General features: G+C 41.7%; 1 protein-coding gene across 1 annotated transcript in view; it reads left to right on the top strand.

The window, feature by feature from the left end:
* Positions 1-17551, top strand: part of LOC6046465 (gamma-aminobutyric acid type B receptor subunit 1) — a 203096-nt gene that overhangs the window by 180168 nt on the left and 5377 nt on the right. The window contains exons 12-16 of the mRNA XM_038258438.1: positions 16112-16228; positions 16291-16498; positions 16633-16889; positions 16962-17099; positions 17169-17325. Coding sequence (XP_038114366.1) covers positions 16112-16228; positions 16291-16498; positions 16633-16889; positions 16962-17099; positions 17169-17325 — 877 coding nt within the window. The remainder of the gene's footprint in view (positions 1-16111; positions 16229-16290; positions 16499-16632; positions 16890-16961; positions 17100-17168; positions 17326-17551) is intronic.

Raw genomic sequence — 17551 nt, 5'->3', positions numbered from 1 at the left:
AAACGTTTCAACCCACGTACTCATGACATCTTCTATCCCTTTCTTGATAGTTTCGTCGATTTGAGTAGCAATTCTTTCATTGATGCCAGAGATAGAATCGAAGACGTCAGAATATTTCTCCAACTCTTCTTTTATCTCTTTGACATCAGCGAGAAGCACTGCGATCTCAGCATCAATTCCACTATCAAGACATAGGTCACACTTGAACTGCACATTTTGCTGTTCATTAATCACCTTCGCCGTCGCTTTGGTCAGAGTAGTGCAGGAACGGTGAAAAAAGGCCCCACACTTCCCCGAACAAGGTACGGCATCCTCAAAACAAATTTTTTGCTCGCACTTGCCACACACGTTCATTTCGCGCGCTCGGCCGAGCCAGACAAACAATACAAGAGCAGAGTACAAAAGACACGAAAGAAGCTAACAGCAGCTGCCACCGAATTGGATAGCAAACCGTTGTAGCCGATGAAAATAAAATCGATTATATTTTTTAAACTAATAACGTTCGTTTCAAAACTTATACTCATCTGAGTTGACGGCAACTTCGTTCACACATAGACAAATTTTGCACCCACAACTCGCACTTTAACACTCAAAATTTATTGTTTTAATCACAACACAGCACAAGTGAACTACTCTGTTGACATCAACAACGGCACATTATTAAATTGTAAGAAACCAAAAAGGGTCCAAATTTTGCTGCTTCTCACTCCGTTGCAAAGTCACGGAGTAATCGATGTAGCAAATGGAAAATTCGACTAAAAATTAGTTTTCCATAGTCACTTCTTGTAGAAAATTCGATTTCTTATCCGAATTTGTAATAATATTTAAACTTTGGAACGGCTTTTGCAACCTCACCTTACTGAGGAAAGGCTGTAAAATCACTCGAAAAATGAACCTCTTAGTTCCCCCTTATAGACCCACCTTCACGTATACATATCGACTAAGTATAAGATTCTGAGCAAATCGTCGTCGTCGTGATAACTTGTCGTATGTGCATTTTGGGCCAAATTGAATTAAGAAAAAAAAATATTGGTGATTTTTTATTTAACTTTTTGTCACTAAAACTTGATTTGCAAAAAGACACTATATTTTTTTTCATTTTTTGATTTGTTTTAGAGGACATCAAACGCCAACTTTTCAGAAATTTCCAGGTTGCGCAAAAAATCTTTGACCGAGTTATGAATTTTTGAATCAATACAGTCATCCCACATATTTGGAACAGTTTACAGATCGGCCAATGTTCAAAAAATCATAGCAAATCGATAATTGAGCATAATGATTAGCTTTTACCTTCATGTGAAAGCTTTTCTTGGGATCTTTCGATTGATGTATTGACCAACTGTAAATTTTTATATCAAATTTTCAAAGAAAAACATTGACCTTTGAAATCCACAAATTAGGAACACTTTTTTTCTTACGGATGTAAACAAACTTTGAATCTCTCCAGGAGTACACACTTGTAACAAAATAATGACTTCACACACTCAAGCTTAGTGATGTTTTACACATGGTCTAATAACATTTTTGTGAAAATATCAGTTAAATTCATGTGTTCCACAATTGTAAAAAAAAAGCAAAGCAATCCACTTTAACGACCCCCGGGTCTTTTGTGGGCTATGTTGCAAGTTTCTGCTCATTTCTATGCGTCCGAAGGTTATGTGGTGTGAGTCACCTAAAACCTCTTTTAGGCAAATGGACCGACGTTTTACTTTCCCATCCGATAGAAGGCCAGGAGGATAAGGCGGGAATCGAACCCGCACCCCTGGCAACTTAGGGATCGGCAGCCGAAGCCGCTAACCACCGCACCACGAGGCCCTCCCCACAATAACAAACCACAATTACGGAACAGGCAATTTGGAGGGAGTGTTTTGCTGCTCAGGATAAAATAATCTTGAACTGAAGTTTTTTGATCAGGAAGTACTACTTTTACTAGTGAAATAGCAAGAGAATGTCCAAATAAAGGTCCTAAAATTAGTAGGGTCGATAGAAAAGCTGCATTTGGTATGCTATTGACAAATTATCACAAAAGTGTTCCGAATTTGAGGATGTTCCGAATAAGTGGGATGACTGTACTGAATATATTGGAATATATCGAAATATTGGTCACAAAACTTTTTCAACTAAATTTTTCGATGTTAAATCCAATTTGCAATCAAAAAGTACTTCAGTGAAATTTTGATAAAGTGCACCGTTTTCAAGTTAAGGCCATTTTAGGTAACTTTTTTAAAAATAGTCGCAGTATTTCATTTTTTTTTTTTTTTAAATAGGTGCACATGATTGCCAATTGAGAAGGGTTTGGGAGGGTGGGGTCGGTCGGTGGGGTGTTTGAAGGGTGAAAAACGGAAGAAAAATGAAAAGTAGTGACACTGTGGTTTTTTGCTAAGGTGTGCAGTTTTTGCTGAAGAAAGGTTCATCGCGGTTTCGGTTTTCGTTCTTTGTTTGTATTGGTCAGATTAGACAGTTGTCCTCCGCTTGAGCCTCAGGCTGACAGCGTCTGTGTGTGCACTGGTTTGCCGATGACAAGACGAGCCGAGAAAGTGTTGGTGCTTGTTGTGGCGACTTAGTGAGCGGGAGAGGACAGGGCATGATCGACGAGAGAGGGTGGTTTCTTCGAGCTTGGTGATGCCGTCATTTAGGTCGAGAGTGAAGATGGTTTTTTGAGAGAGGATCATCATCATCATCATCATGCCGTGCTGTGTGAGTGGCGTGGTAAGCTGGCTTGCTTTGGCTCGGCGTGTGCGTGAAGGGTCGTTGCAGTATCAGATCGGCATATTTTCATCGAATTATCGATTCTCGGATGCACGGAGAGAAAATCATTCTTCTTCTGTTTACGGCCCGGGCGATCCACGATGAGGGTGATGCTTGTAGGTTAATGTTTAGTATCCAAAGAGGTACGTCCGTTCCTTTTTTTTTTTAAATTTTCGAAAGTTAGTTTTTTTGAGTTCTTGTGTGCTTTATTTGTGTTCCAATCATGGTGTCCATCTGGAGCATTTCTGGAGCTTTTTTTTTTTTTTTTTTTTTTTAAGGTCAATAAACCAGATTTTAGTTTTTGCTTTTTGGGTGTTTTTGAAACCGCCTTGAGGTATTAAAAAACACCCAAAAAGCAAAAACTGAAAATTTGGTTTATTGGACCTTTTCAAAAAAAAAAAAAAAAAACTCCTGATTTGTACTTTAAAATTTTGCTATGTTATTTTAGCTGCCTGGAACCATATTCAAATTTACTGCTTATATGTTTTTATCTATTCACTATATGATTTATTTAATTTTTATATCATTCCTTGTCCTATTCCTTATTTTTTATCATACCATTTCCCCATATCATATTAACAAATTGCACAAACTAATGATACTTTATAAAAGCAGCAATGGAACCATCTGGAGAAGTTGTTTTTTAAATTATTGCTATATTTTTACAGCTTCCTGGAATAATTTTCAAATTTACTGTCTATATGAATATTTATCTTTTCACTATATGTTTTATTTAAAAGTTTTTATATTCGACGAAAATTCTCTATATTCTCCCTATTCTTTTTCATTATCCTACCATATCCTCATACCACATATGATCAATATGCATAAACTAACGATACTTTTATAAACAGCAATGGTACCATCTGGAGCATTATTTCTATTTTAATCATTGCATTTTTTACAGCTTCCTGGAATCATCTTGATTATATTTATTTTATTTATTATATTCATTATTTATTATTATTACAAAACTATATGCTTATTATATAATGCACTACAGACTCACACTTACACATACAAACTTCCAATACATTTAAAACATTACGAATTCAACCATTTTCATCGGCCCGATGAAATTCCCCTAACCCCCATTCCAAACCTCCCAAAAATATTCCGTTCACTTTTAAAAGTCGCATGGGTTCCCTGCACTTTTGCCACTAGTGAACAACAAAAACATCCCCTCCCAAATCCCCACGGGACTGTATGGGCGTAGCCTTGGAGCACAGTGTGGAAATTTACGTTCTCAGAGATTTTTGGTTGTACCGGGCAACAACCAAACTGTCTAAGAATATTGAATTGACCATTGTGGCACCCCCTACAGCGTGGTGCAGACCCGTAATGCTATGCTATGCTATGCTATGCTATAGGTGCACATGATTGCCAACTTTTGAAAAAAATATTTTTTAAAAGCTGAGAAAAATTCTCTATATTTTGCTTTTTTAAACTTTGTTGATACGACCCTTAGTTGCTGAGATATTGCCATGCAAGTGATTAAAAACAGGAAAATTGATGTTTTCTAAGTCTCACTCAAACAACCCACCGTTTTCTAATGTCAATATCTCAGCAACTAATGGTCCGATTTACAATGTTAAAATATGAAACATTCCGATCTTTTCGAAAAAAATATTTTCAAAATTTTTAAACCAAGACTAACATTTTGAAAGGGCGTAATATTGAATATTTGAAATGTTAGGGTCGTATCAACAAAGTTCGAAAAAGCAAAATAAAGAGAATTTTCTCAGCTCTTCAAAAATATTGTTTTCAAAAGTGGGCAAACATGTGCACTAATTTAAAAAAAAAATTAAAAAGTACGACTATTTTCAAAAAAGTCACCTAAAACTGGCCTTAACTTGAAAACGGTGCACTTTATCAAAATTTCACTAAAGTACTTTTTGATTGCAAATTTGATTTTACAACATATAATGAAGTTAAAAAATTTTGCGACCAATATTTCAATTTTTGAAAAAAATCAGTATTGATTCAAAAATTCATAACTAGGTCCAAGATTGTTTGCACAACCTGGAAATTTCTAAAAAGTTGGCATCTGATATCCTCTAAAACATATAAAACAAAATATAAAACAAAATTAAAAATTGTGTTTTTTGCAAATCAAGTTTTAGTGACAAAAAGTTAAATAAAAAATCACCAAACAAATTTTTACCGTGTATAATTTTTTTTCAGTGTTGTTTATATCCATACCTACAACTTTGCCGAAGACACCAAATCGATCAAAAAAATCCTTCAAAAGATACAGATTTTTTTAATTTTCATGCATTGTTTTTGTATGGACAGCTGCCAAATTTGTATGGAAAATTATATGGACAAACTAATGATGCAAAATAGCTTATTTGGGCATACCGAAGGTACCAAAAAAGTTTCAGTCAGATTAAAAAATACAAAAATTAATATTCTCAAAAAAGACCGATTTCGTAGAGAACTGCTCTATAATGATATGATGTACATTGCATTTTAAAACACCTTTTGTTACATGGCTTAACAATTCAATTCGAATGTTTTTTTTCTGCCATCTTCCTCAGAATTCTGGTACCGTCAACTGAGGCAATTTGGGACTACAGTCTAAATATTGACAGCAGTTTTCAGAGCACTCAAAGCTTATAAATTTGGAAACGGATGTACACATTTTGTTGGTCTGATTCTGTTCTTAAAAGTGTTCTTAAAATATACACCAAAGAGGCTATTTCCCAGGGATGCCAGATACACAGATTTGTCTGTGTTTCACAGACATTTGAGCTCGTGTCAGACATTTTTTGAGGTGCACAGACTTTTTAAAACCTTCATTAAATTGTTATTTTGTAAGAATATCAATCGAAACTTATTTCGTTAGTCTTCAAATGCCCAAAAACACAATTTTTGATGGATTTCTATGACTGTAAATTGATATATTTGAATTTTAGACAAAGGCACAGACATACACAGACTTTTTCACAGACATTTAAAAAAATCATATGGCATCCCTGCTTCCAGACCAAAAACCGGAATCAGCAGAACCTGACAAACTAAAATTATCTGTAGAACGGCAGTCTATCTATCGGAATCTAACGAGTTGCAATAAAAGATGAGAAATTAAAGGGCTTTTGGTGTCATGTGCCCTAAAATCAAAGTACCGTCAGTGGGGGTGACATTGGGTCTGGGGGGTGAGATTGGGTCAAAGTGATTTTTTACGGATTTTACCATTTCTCAGATTCTTTTCAATGAAACTGAATTCTGTTAAAAGGGTTGTGTAGGGGACATCTTAAGATGACTTCGCTGAAAAAAAATCGTTCCTAGAACATATCCTGTTATTTTGGCAGATGTCTAAAGTTGGGGTACGTTTTTGGCCAAAAATGACCTCTCGAAAAATCATTTTTCTAATATTATTGTTAGAATTGCTCGAAAACTACCCAAATATTTGAAAATCTCCACTTCAAACATTGTAGCGTGTCAATACGATTCCCTCGAACAAGAAACGCTGTTGGATGACTTGTTTTTACCATATCTTTGTATTTCAGCATCATTTTAGTTTCATTTGACCCCATGTCACCCCCTCTAAGGGGGTGAGATTGGGTCAATTTTCAAACAATTGGCATTTAAGGTAGTGTTCATCAAAATCGACCATATTTTGGGAAAATGTTAGTAAACTATCTAAGAACAAATCTACGTTAAAAGATTTTCGATGTTATTTAAATTGTTTTTGTTATTAAGAAATTTCGAGAGGTGTTTCGTTTTTTGACCCATAGTCACCCCCACTGACGGTAGTTCTTAAGTGAATATTTTTAGGTAGAAATTTACCATTATTTCCATACTCTGTCTTAACTATTGATCTATGGCTAGATTATTTCGCAAAAAGTTCTATACAGTATGTGTCGACACCAGCAACTCGTTCTGTTTGGGACGATGGCCTGTAGCCGGCCCGGCTGACACCTTGTGTCAGTATGTTAAATGAAGAGCTACTCAACCGAAATCTGTCTGTCCGCTCTATGCGAGTGCCTCCAGGTGAAAACGTTCTCTGTATGTGTGTGTATCTGTCGTGTGTGGTTCGTTGGCCATTTGCGTAGGCGTTGCTCAATTAATTTTTCGCTCGAATAAACCGGTTCAACATTATAAGGTCATCTGGAATGAAAGAACCGTTTTCAATTATCGCAATTTAGTCGTAGCTGTCAAAATGGTGAACAAAAGTAAATTCTCCCTAGCATGCCCCGATTTCCCCTAAATGTACTATTTTGAGATGTGAGAAGCGAAATTGCACACAATTTAATTTTCTGTGCCTCCCGGTTATACCGAACGACAATTTCCAATTTAAGTCATTGAACATCCAATTTCTAGCAATAAATGCTAACCAATGGCCATGCTTTTCCGGCTCATGCATCTTCCTTTTATCGTGCACACTAATCGGCAAATCATAGCCGCTAAAATTTTTGTTAGCCACTCAACTTGAGCACGGAAAACAATAACTAAAACTTGCTTAAAACATATTTTAAAATGTTTTCAAAATGTAGAGCAAAATTAGCGCTTCCCAAACACGGACAGGAATGTAAAATACCTAATCACCCAAGCACCGCGACCGGTGTCGGTCGCGAAAAGGAAGGGAATTAACGGGCCGAAAAAATATATCAAAGAGTGCGCGCCAGTTGCTCAGACCATCATTCACGTCTCAGACGTCGGACCGGCCAGACCAGCAACAACAGAGCAGAGAGACCAGAGCAGCAGCAGCAGGAAAGGACCAGAGCAACAAAAGTAGCGGACATTTCCTTCTCGTAAGCCAGCTTCTAGATGGCCGGAACGTTTGAATCTTCTGAAGAAGGAGGTGAGGACAGCCCAACTCTTCGGAGTTGCCATCACTCCCCGTCCCACGTCCCACCCGGAACGAGTCTGCAACAACAGAAAAGCGCGCGCCTACTGCCTTCTCGCCTACTACCTGTTGCATCTCGCAGGCTAAGCCGTGGTTTTCAAACAAGCAGCGAGGGGGTGAGGACTCAAACTCCTCGGAGTTGCCCTCACTCCCTGTCCTTTGTACCACCCGGCAAAAGTTTCTTTTTTTGGGAGATTAGCCAGAGACCGAACTACTTCAGTTGAGTGTTTGCAATAGAATGAATTTTATTTTGGACTGTCGTCCCATTACACCTCCGACTCCCCTATTCGTAGTCTACTGTGATCTGATCTTCGTCGTCTTCCATTACTCCTCCTCGACGTGATCCGGTAGTAGACCGATTTCTTCACGCAGCATCTTGATCCGCAGGTTCTGCAACGGCTTCGTAAGAATGTCTGCCAACATCTTCTCAGTCGGACAGTACTGCAGATCGATCATCTTCTTCTCCTTCAGGTCGCGAACGTAGAAGTATCGGGTTTCGATGTGCTTCGTCCGCTTCTCGATCTTGTTGCCATCCACGAGCTTGATGCAGCTTTGATTGTCCTCGTAGATCGGCACAGCACGGTTGATCTTGATCCCGAACTCACCCAGCAGCATCTGTATCCAGATCAGCTCCTTGCATCCTTCAGTCAGCGCCACCAGTTCAGCTTCTGTTGATGACAGCGCTACACAGCTCTGCTTCCGGGAGCCCCAGCTGACGAGTCCTCCGCCAAAACGCACCAGATAACCAGAGTTAGATTTCCGGTCCCGGTGGTCGCCTGCCCAGTCCGCATCCACGTACATCTCCAGTCCTGCACGGGTAGATCCCAAGTGCAGTTTGTGATCGCTCGTCCCCATCAGGTAGCGTAGCACTCGCTTTGCCTCTTGCCAATCCAGCTGCGTCGGACGACTCGACTTCTGAGCAAGAATCGATGTGCTAACGGCAATGTCCGGTCGGGTGTGAACAGCTACGTACAGCAGACCTCCGATCAAGCTCAAATAATCGGTGTTGTTGGGTAGCTGATCGTTCTCCTCCTTCTGCTGTAGGTAGGCTGGATCCAAGGGAATCTTCGATTTCTTGGCATCCTCCAGACCGAATCGACTTGCCATCTTGTTGATGTACTTCTGCTGGTTCAACTTGAATCCATCGGCCGCTCGCTCAACTTCCATTCCTAGGAAATGCTTCAGATCTCCGAGGTTCGTAACGGTGAAGTGCTGTTGCAGGCCGTTGAATATCGCTTCAAACTCCTCCTCAGTCTCGGCAGCGATCACCATATCGTCCACGTAGATGATGATGTACGCTGTCGACCTTCCGGTCTTCCGAACGTAGAGGCACGGATCAGCCTTCGCCTGGCTGAATCCCAGTTGCTTGAAAACTGTGTCGATCTTGTGGTTCCACACTCGAGCGGATTGTTTGAGCCCGTACAGACTCTTCTTCAAACGACACACAGTGTTGACGTCTCCGGTTGTGTATCCTGCAGGCTGCTTCATGTAGATGGTCTCCTCCAACTTGCCATGAAGGTATGCTGTCTTGACGTCCACGTGCTTTGCCACCATCTTCCGACGGCTAGCGATCGTCAGCAGGATCCGGAACGTTTCTTGTCTGGCCACATGTGCGAAAACTTCGTCGAAGTCCACGCCAAACTTCTGGGTGAAGCCCTGTGCCACGAGTCTGGCCTTGTACCGCACGATGTTACCCTTCTCGTCCTCCTTGGTCTTGAACAGCCATTTACATCCGATCGCCTTGCGATCCGGGGGCAGCTGGACCAGCTCCCACGTACCGTTCTCCATGAGTGATCGGTACTCATCGTCCATCGCGTCCTTCCATAGCTTCGCATCGCCACGTTTCATCGCCTCTGCCGGTGTAACGGGATCTCGACCCTTCGTGGGCTGACGTCTGGTTGCAAGTCCAACTAGTGTATCGTCCGAGTTCTCGTCTCCACTTGTTTCCGAGTCCGAAACGATCTCGTCATATCCAGAGTTGGCTGTGAATGATGGAAGGGACAGGCCTTTGCTCGACAGAATAAAATCTTTGAACTTGCCTGGAAGACTGCGCTCCCGACCGCTGCGCAACAACGCCGGTGACCCAGGCGGATGTAATGGTCGCGAGGGGAGCGCAATAGGTGTCACGTCACAGCTGGGACCTGCCACGGGCTCGGCGTCCTCTACTTCAACTTCAACTTCAGCGTTGTCGTTTTCGAGTTCAGCTGTGACTTCAGGCTCTTGTGGGACATCATCAACGACTGGTTCAGCTTCTTCCAGCTGCACCGGCGGCTTGTCTTCTTCCTGCACACACGGGATGGGTTCTTCAAAATCCAGACGAATCACCATCGGTTGCTTTGCAGAGACAGGAGCGCTTGCCGGGACTCCTCCTTCACGGAGAAAAGTTACGTCTCGTCGCTTGATCAACTTCTTCGCTATCGGATCCCACAGGCGGTAGGCCTTGATATCCTCCTCGAAACCTGTCAGAATACACTCGTGGGCTTTGGCGTCCCACTTCTTCCGCTTCTGTTTCGGGATGTGCACCATGACTGGAGTTCCGAACACACGGATGTGTGCCAGATTTTGTTTACGTCCAGTCCACACCTCTTCCGGTGTCTTGTCGTGGCCTTTGGTTGGAGATCGATTCGCCAGGTACACCGCTGTGCCCGTTGCCTCCGCCCAGAAGGTCTTTGGTAGGTTGGCGTCAAACAGCATGCACCGTGCACGCTCGACAATGGTCCGGTTCCCGCGTTCAGCAAGCCCGTTCTGCTCCGGCGTGTAGTCCACCGTCGTTTGATGGCGTATTCCCAAGCAGCTGAGCAAGACCTGCAACTTCTTGTTGGTGAACTCCTTACCGTTGTCCGTGCGAAGAATCTTCAACTTCCTACCAGTCTGCCTCTCCGCCTTGCAGCGGAAATCCTCGAATGCGTCGTAGACTTCGTCCGCCGACTTTTGCTTCAGAAAATACACAGCGATCCGCCGCGACTTGTCGTCGATGAAGCTCAGGTAGTACCGCCTACCTCCGAGGGATTGAACCTCCATCGGTCCACAGATGTCGGAGTGAACCAACTCCAACAGGTCGCTTGCGCGCGATCCAGCCTTGCTGAACGGGAGACGTGTCTGCTTACCCATAGCGCAAACCTTGCACTTTTCGACAGCAGACTCGTTGTAGTGAACTCCGGAGACTAGACCATTCTTCAAACGTCTCACGCCGTCGAAGTTGAGATGGCCCATCCGCTTGTGCCACAGTTCCAACGATTCCGCAGCAGTCACCGCGAGCGCTTGAGGCTTCGGTACGGCCTGGTTCAGCCTGAAGATGTCCTTGACCATACTTCCGGTGGCAACGATGGCCCCGGCTGCGTTGATCACCTTCACTCCACCCTTATCAAACGTAACCGTGCTCCCTCTCTTGACGATTTGGCTTACCGAGAGTAGGTTCGTCGATAGGTCCGGAATTACCTGCACGTCGTTGACTTCAATCGGCTTCTCGTCGGGTGAAACCGTGGTCCACAGCTTCATGCTTCCCTTCGCGACGACTTCGTTTTTATCGAATCTCCAGAAATCACCGTTCCAGAATTCTCCAGAGCCATGATCATCGGGCGGTACGATTCCGGCAGTCCCGCCAACAGCAGTCCACCGACCAATTCCTCCGGAATAACCATTCCGATACCACGCAGCTGGTGCGCGGTTGACATCACCGTGTTCACGAATTCCTCCATGGACGAACAGTCCTCCAAGTGCGTCGAACCGAACTTCCTGATCAGGCCGGTCCGTCGGGTCAGCCCCGCGTCCTCGAACGCGGCTTCGAGCGCTTCCCACGCTTCCTTGGCGGTCTTCGTGTCCTTCACGTGACAAAAATTGTGACGTTCCAGGTGCAAGATGATCTTGCCTCTTGCCTTGCGATCCTTGACGGCATCTACGGCTTCATATGTTCCGTCCGCCTTCTTTGCCGGCTTCACAGCGGTCCAAAATTCTTCGACTTCTAGATACGTCTGCATCGCAAATTTCCAGTCGGCCCAATTTTCGCGACCAGCAAGCCGTTCCAAGGCTGGGAAACTTCCGGCTTGACTCATCTTGCTCCGGAAACTTTTCGTAAACTTCTTGAAAAAATAACTGCTTCTCAAAAATTCTTCTAAGTGTTCAGTTTTTGAATCTTCCTGGGCCCATAACCTTTTGGGAGATTAGCCAGAGACCGAACTACTTCAGTTGAGTGTTTGCAATAGAATGAATTTTATTTTGGACTGTCGTCCCATTACACCTCCGACTCCCCTATTCGTAGTCTACTGTGATCTGATCTTCGTCGTCTTCCATTACTTTTTTGTTATGCAATTTCTAGCTGGTTTTTATTACGACCGCCCGATATTTCAGCCAACATATTTTACAGGGACTCGGACAGTTCGAGCGCAATCATTAGGTGTATTCCCGTACCGCAGAATTGTGCAATTCTGCACTGAATCCCCAGCAGACCGTTCCCGAACTTTTATGTATCAAAAGTTACTTTTCTCACAGGCAAAACTTTTGCAAAGAGAGAAGCAGAACACGGAGCAAAAAGAGTTCCCAAAATCGTGAACAAGCGTTCATGAAAATGGGAACCTCGAACAAAGTGTTCAAATCCCATGGTACGATTTTGGAAAACGTACCATGAAATTTGAACACTTTGTTCGTGGTTCCCATTTTCATGATCGCTTGTTCACGATTTTGGGAACTCTTTTTTCTCCGTGAAGTAGCAGCAAAACCGTGCCCGTACTTTTCTGTAGGTAGTTTTTTCTCTGGTTAGCTTCTTATATAAAAATCGTTTTCCCTTTTCTTGCTCTCTCGCAGAACTCTTGCAAAAGAGAGAGTTGCAGAAAATGACGAAAATGCGCTGCATAAAAGTCACTTTTGCTGGCTGCAGAATTCTGCAAAAGCTGCAGAAATTTAGCAATTCTGCGGGTACGGTACGTACACGGAATTGGTTGTTTAAAACGGAATATATAAACGATTCGAATTGAATTCCGTTTCAGAATTCCGATTGAGTTCTGTAAATCTATTTAAAGAATCTAGCTAATTCTTCAAAATTAAGATATGGAAAACTCAAAGTAGTCCTATGCCATTCCGGTTATGTCTGTGACATAACTACTTTGACTTTTTTGAATTGATATTTTGCAAATGTCTTTAAAGTTGTCCTTCTTGACTTTGAGAATTTTTAAAACTAATTAAAATATTCAAACATAAAAAAAAAAGTTTGAACTTTGGCAAAACTTTGCAGCGTGAAATGACAAAAATTCATTCTGAATTTTGCACATTGCAGACAGTTTCGATAGGCAATGCGTCGAATACTGCCACCAGATGGCTCTTGATATGGTTTCGCCACCTGGTGGCTAGGACCCAGACGGAAACGGGGGGCGCCTGGCGGGCGTTTTGTCCGAATTCTTGGCCCAAGATTTTTGCCCGAATTCTTGCGAATATGCAACAAACCGGTCGGGCACGATTGAGGCGAACGAACCGTTTGATCCGGTTCAAACGGTTATGCATTTTGACAGATGGGATATGCCAGACACACGCAGATTTTGCACCAGATTTTCGGAGGACTGCGGTAAATGAACTAGGTTTCGACAGGCAATGCGTCGAATATTGCCACCAGATGGCTCTTGATATGGTTTCGCCACCTGGTGGCTAGAAGGCTTGGGGAGCGTCTTTTTTTACGTAACGCAAAAAAATCAGATTTTTAGACCCCCTCCCTCGTAACAAAATTTCCATACAAATTTTAAAAATTTTGTATGGAGCGTAACACGGCCTCCGATACCCCCTCCCCCTCCTCCCACACAATTGCGTTACGTAATAAAAGAACGCTCCATTGAGGCTTTTCAGCGTTCGGATGTATCGATGTTTCCCACAAGATGGCTCATGACGCAATTTTAGCTAATAAAAAAACCTTATCGATAAAAATATTAAAATAAAAAGTATTGCAGTTTGCATCAATATTGATCCAAAAAATAAAAAATCGAAAAAAAACCAGAAATCTCAATTCGATATTGCGCGTATTCCCGAAAAAGACACGCGGCATACCAGCCTCGAAACGACGCGCCGCACTTTAGTGGTGGGCAAAATCGCTCATTTCTATGAGCCGCTCATTTTCGTTCGCTCATTAAGCGGTATACGCACTTCGGAAGGAACCGGTCAAGAAAAAAATCAAATGGGCAGCAGCGGCAGCGCAAGCAAGTCAGAGAGGGTAAAGAAAAGCCCCAAGAAATCGCTCCCTCTCCTTTGTTCTGCTGTTCGTAAAGCTGTTTCCCTTAGTAACATTTTTTCCAGGAGTTCTACTAGAGCTCTTCAAGATAGCTACAGCATAGCAGTTTGGACCGCGGTAGGATAAAATTCTCTTCAAAACTTCTTCAGGAGTTTGGAAGAGTACTTGAAGAGAGTTTTATCCTACCGCGGTCCAAACTGCTATGCTGTAGCTATCTTGAATAGCTCTTGTAGAACTCCTGAAAAAAATGTTACTTGGGTCTTGACCCCTTTCCTTTCGATCTGCATACCAGTCTTTAAAATGAGCGGCTCTTTTAAACGGCTCATTCGCTCATTTCGCTCAAAGTCAGAAATAAGAATGGCAAAAACACGTGAAGTTGAACATTTTTTTGATTTTTTTTTTCATATTACCATTCCTGGTAATTCTTTAATGCCATTGGAGTGTCCAGGATACACTTAGTATGATTTTTTTTTTTGGTTGGTAATTAAAAACCATATGCAGCCATTGCACTTATTCGGAACAGATTAGAGATCGTCTAAAAACATAGAAAATCATAGATTTGCTTTACATTTATTTGCAAACTTTTCACATTTAAACGTTTTATGTAAATTAAACAAAAACATTGATCTCTGAAATCCACAAATATGGAACTCTTTTTCATAGAGATGTAAACAAGCTTGATTTTTCTTGAGATATGCATATTTTCAATCAAATTATTGCTTGCAAATTATTTTTTCAATTCTGAAACAATTAGATAAAATTTGGTGTTCTTCTGGCATATTTGAGGTAGTGTTTTGCTGCATTTGAGAAAATAGTCTAGAAATGCTGTATTTTGTTTAATAAGAACAACTTTTATTAATGTAATAGCAAGAGGCAAAAAGTTGCCTTATGAAAACTATTGAACAATTACCACAAAAGAGTACCAAATTTGTGTAATGTGCGTTATGACTTAATGGTCCTAGACATTGATTAAAAGCGCAAACTAGCATACAAATTTGTTCGAATGTGTGTAACAACTTCATGTACAAAACATCTGAGAAATGTATCGAAATTTTCATAACGAGATCATGCAACATCGTTCAACAATCAGCTGATTCAAAATCGATGAATTCATCTGTGTGTTAGATATACGAGAGAAATTGGCGTCGTGTGCGCACCAAGCATAAAGCGCGCCATAATGTTGAAACATGAGGCGACCGGAGAGAACCTAGTTTTCCCTCTTCTCTCCACACTACCGACACCACCATGAAAATGAAAGAGCGAGCATAAAACGAAACGAACGAGAAAGAAAGAGCGAGATCGAAAGAACGAAAAAGTGAGCGACGGCGTTCTTTCGTTCTTTCCGTTAATTCGCTTACGCTCATCCTCTCTCGTTCGGTTCGTTCTTCAACTCGCTCTTTGATTTCACGATTCTTTGAAAGAACTCATTCGTTCTTTTGCTTGAGTCGGTTCATATGAAAGGTTCGCTCATTTTTTCCATCTCTAATTTAAATGGAAAAGTGTTTTAAAATACATTTTACACTAGTACAGTTAATTTGCAATCATTAGTTTTCAAAAAAAGTAAGATTTGACGAAATCAAAAATGTTAGCGAAAAAAAAACTTTTTGCGATAGTAAACATCGACGATTTTCAAATATTCAAAAGATTTTGAAATCAACCCAAACACGCTAAAAATGATCCTGAACGCAGGGGAATGCATTTTAAATTGATTTTAGCTGATTGCACTTAAATTCGCATTGAAATTTTGAAGTTTTTTGAAAAAAAAATTTTTTTTGGGAGAAAAAAACTTTATATAAAATTTGTACCAGCCTTATCGATATTCGCAACAGTTCAAAAAATCATACAAAGCTGTTGTTGTGATCCATCGAATTATATACCTATCGACTAACTGTAAATTCTAAATGTTATTTCATGTTTTTGAAGAAAAACATTTACCTTTGAAATCCAAAAAAAGTTTTTTCTTACAAACTTTGTTTCTCTCCAGAGTGCATATTTTCAAATCTAATCTATCTAATCAAACCCTAGCGCAGCCAATCTTTCGAAGGGATCCTGGAGAGTGCCTTAGGTTAGATTACGTCTAGCACTCTTCTTGTCTTGTCTGTAGTGCGCCATTGCATCGGAATGCATTGAAATCGGTTAAAATTAGAGTATTGCACCAAATTGGTCCAAAACTTAAAAATCGAGAGGATAAAACTATAGATAATGTCCGGAAATTGGTCTTTTTTTTTGCAAATCGCTAAAAACATAAAAACAGGGAAAACAACATAATAACGTACAATTTATTCATCTTGCATTCTTACCAGGTATGCCAAGCCAGAACGTGGATATTGTCGATGGGTTTTACGCTGGCGTACGGGGCAATGTTCAGCAAGGTGTGGCGCGTGCACAGATTCACGACGAAAACGAAAACCGACCCCAAAGTAAGATGAATTGTTTGATGACTCGCTTGTACGCGTTGAAAAAAAACTGACTATTTCCACAGAAAAAGGTCGAACCGTGGAAGCTGTACACGATGGTTTCTGGCCTGCTGGCGGTTGACCTGGTAATTTTGCTGACCTGGCAGCTTCAGGACCCGCTGCAACGACGGCTGGAGACATTTCCCCTCGAGGATCCCGTGTCCAGCAACGATGACGTCAAGATTCGACCTGAGCTGGAGCACTGCGAAAGTCACAACAATTCCGTCTGGTTGGGTGAGTGGTCTGATTTTTTTTCTTCTGTTGGTAAATTAATCATTGTGCGGAAACGATTAAGCATGCCCCTTGCAACATCCTTATATAGTCAGCGCGTTTAACAGCAACCGTCTCTTGACGACTTCTTCTTGCAGGTGTGATTTACGGCTTCAAGGGGTTGATACTGGTGTTTGGTCTGTTCCTCGCCTACGAAACCAGATCGATCAAGGTGAAGCAAATCAACGACTCGCGATACGTCGGCATGAGTATCTACAATGTCGTGGTACTCTGTCTGATAACCGCTCCGGTGGCCATGGTGATTGCTTCTCAGCAGGATGCATCCTTTGCGTTCGTTGCACTGGCAGTCATCTTTTGCTGTTTTCTGAGCATGCTGCTGATATTCGTGCCAAAGGTTATCTTCGATAATCTCTCTTAGATTGATTGGGTGTGATTTTGAGATTGGATTTTTTTTATTATTTTGCAGGTAATTGAAGTTCTGAGGCACCCCAAAGATAAAGTAGAATCGAAATTTAGCAACGAAACTGGTATATCGAAAGAAGACGAAGAACGGTATCAAAAGCTGGTGACGGAGAACGATGACCTCCAAAAATTAATTGCTCAAGTAAGCGTCACACCGAGTTGATATCATTTCTAGTTTGACTAAGTTCAGTTTCTTTTCTTTCGATTTTAGAAAGAGGACAAAATTCGATTACTGAAACAACGACTGGTCGAGAAAGAGTCGACGGTCAAATCCGGTCAAACCCAGTTCGGTGATGGTCATGCTGCTGCCACCAATAACAATCAGCTGCACGTAGCACCCTCGGCCACTGCCGCCGGCGTTACGCAAGGTAAGGAAGCATTGGTTGTCTCGATACAGCCAGACCAGGCGACGTCTTCCGACTTCGACAGTGCCATTGGAGGTGTCCTATCCGTGAATACCGTTTCCTCGTCGAAAGCTAGCCAATCGGATATCGAATTCTCAGAGAGTTACTTGTAGTAGCACTTGTACTAGTGAACTGGTTAGTATTGAAATAATTGTCCATGTCAATTTAACTTAAATGTCCCGCTAAATCT

Source organism: Culex quinquefasciatus, chromosome 2, assembly GCF_015732765.1.
Source record: "Culex quinquefasciatus strain JHB chromosome 2, VPISU_Cqui_1.0_pri_paternal, whole genome shotgun sequence".
In the NCBI taxonomy this organism is placed as follows: domain Eukaryota; kingdom Metazoa; phylum Arthropoda; class Insecta; order Diptera; family Culicidae; genus Culex; species Culex quinquefasciatus.
Note: the sequence above shows the minus strand (reverse complement) of the source record. Positions and strands in the feature narration are given on the sequence as shown.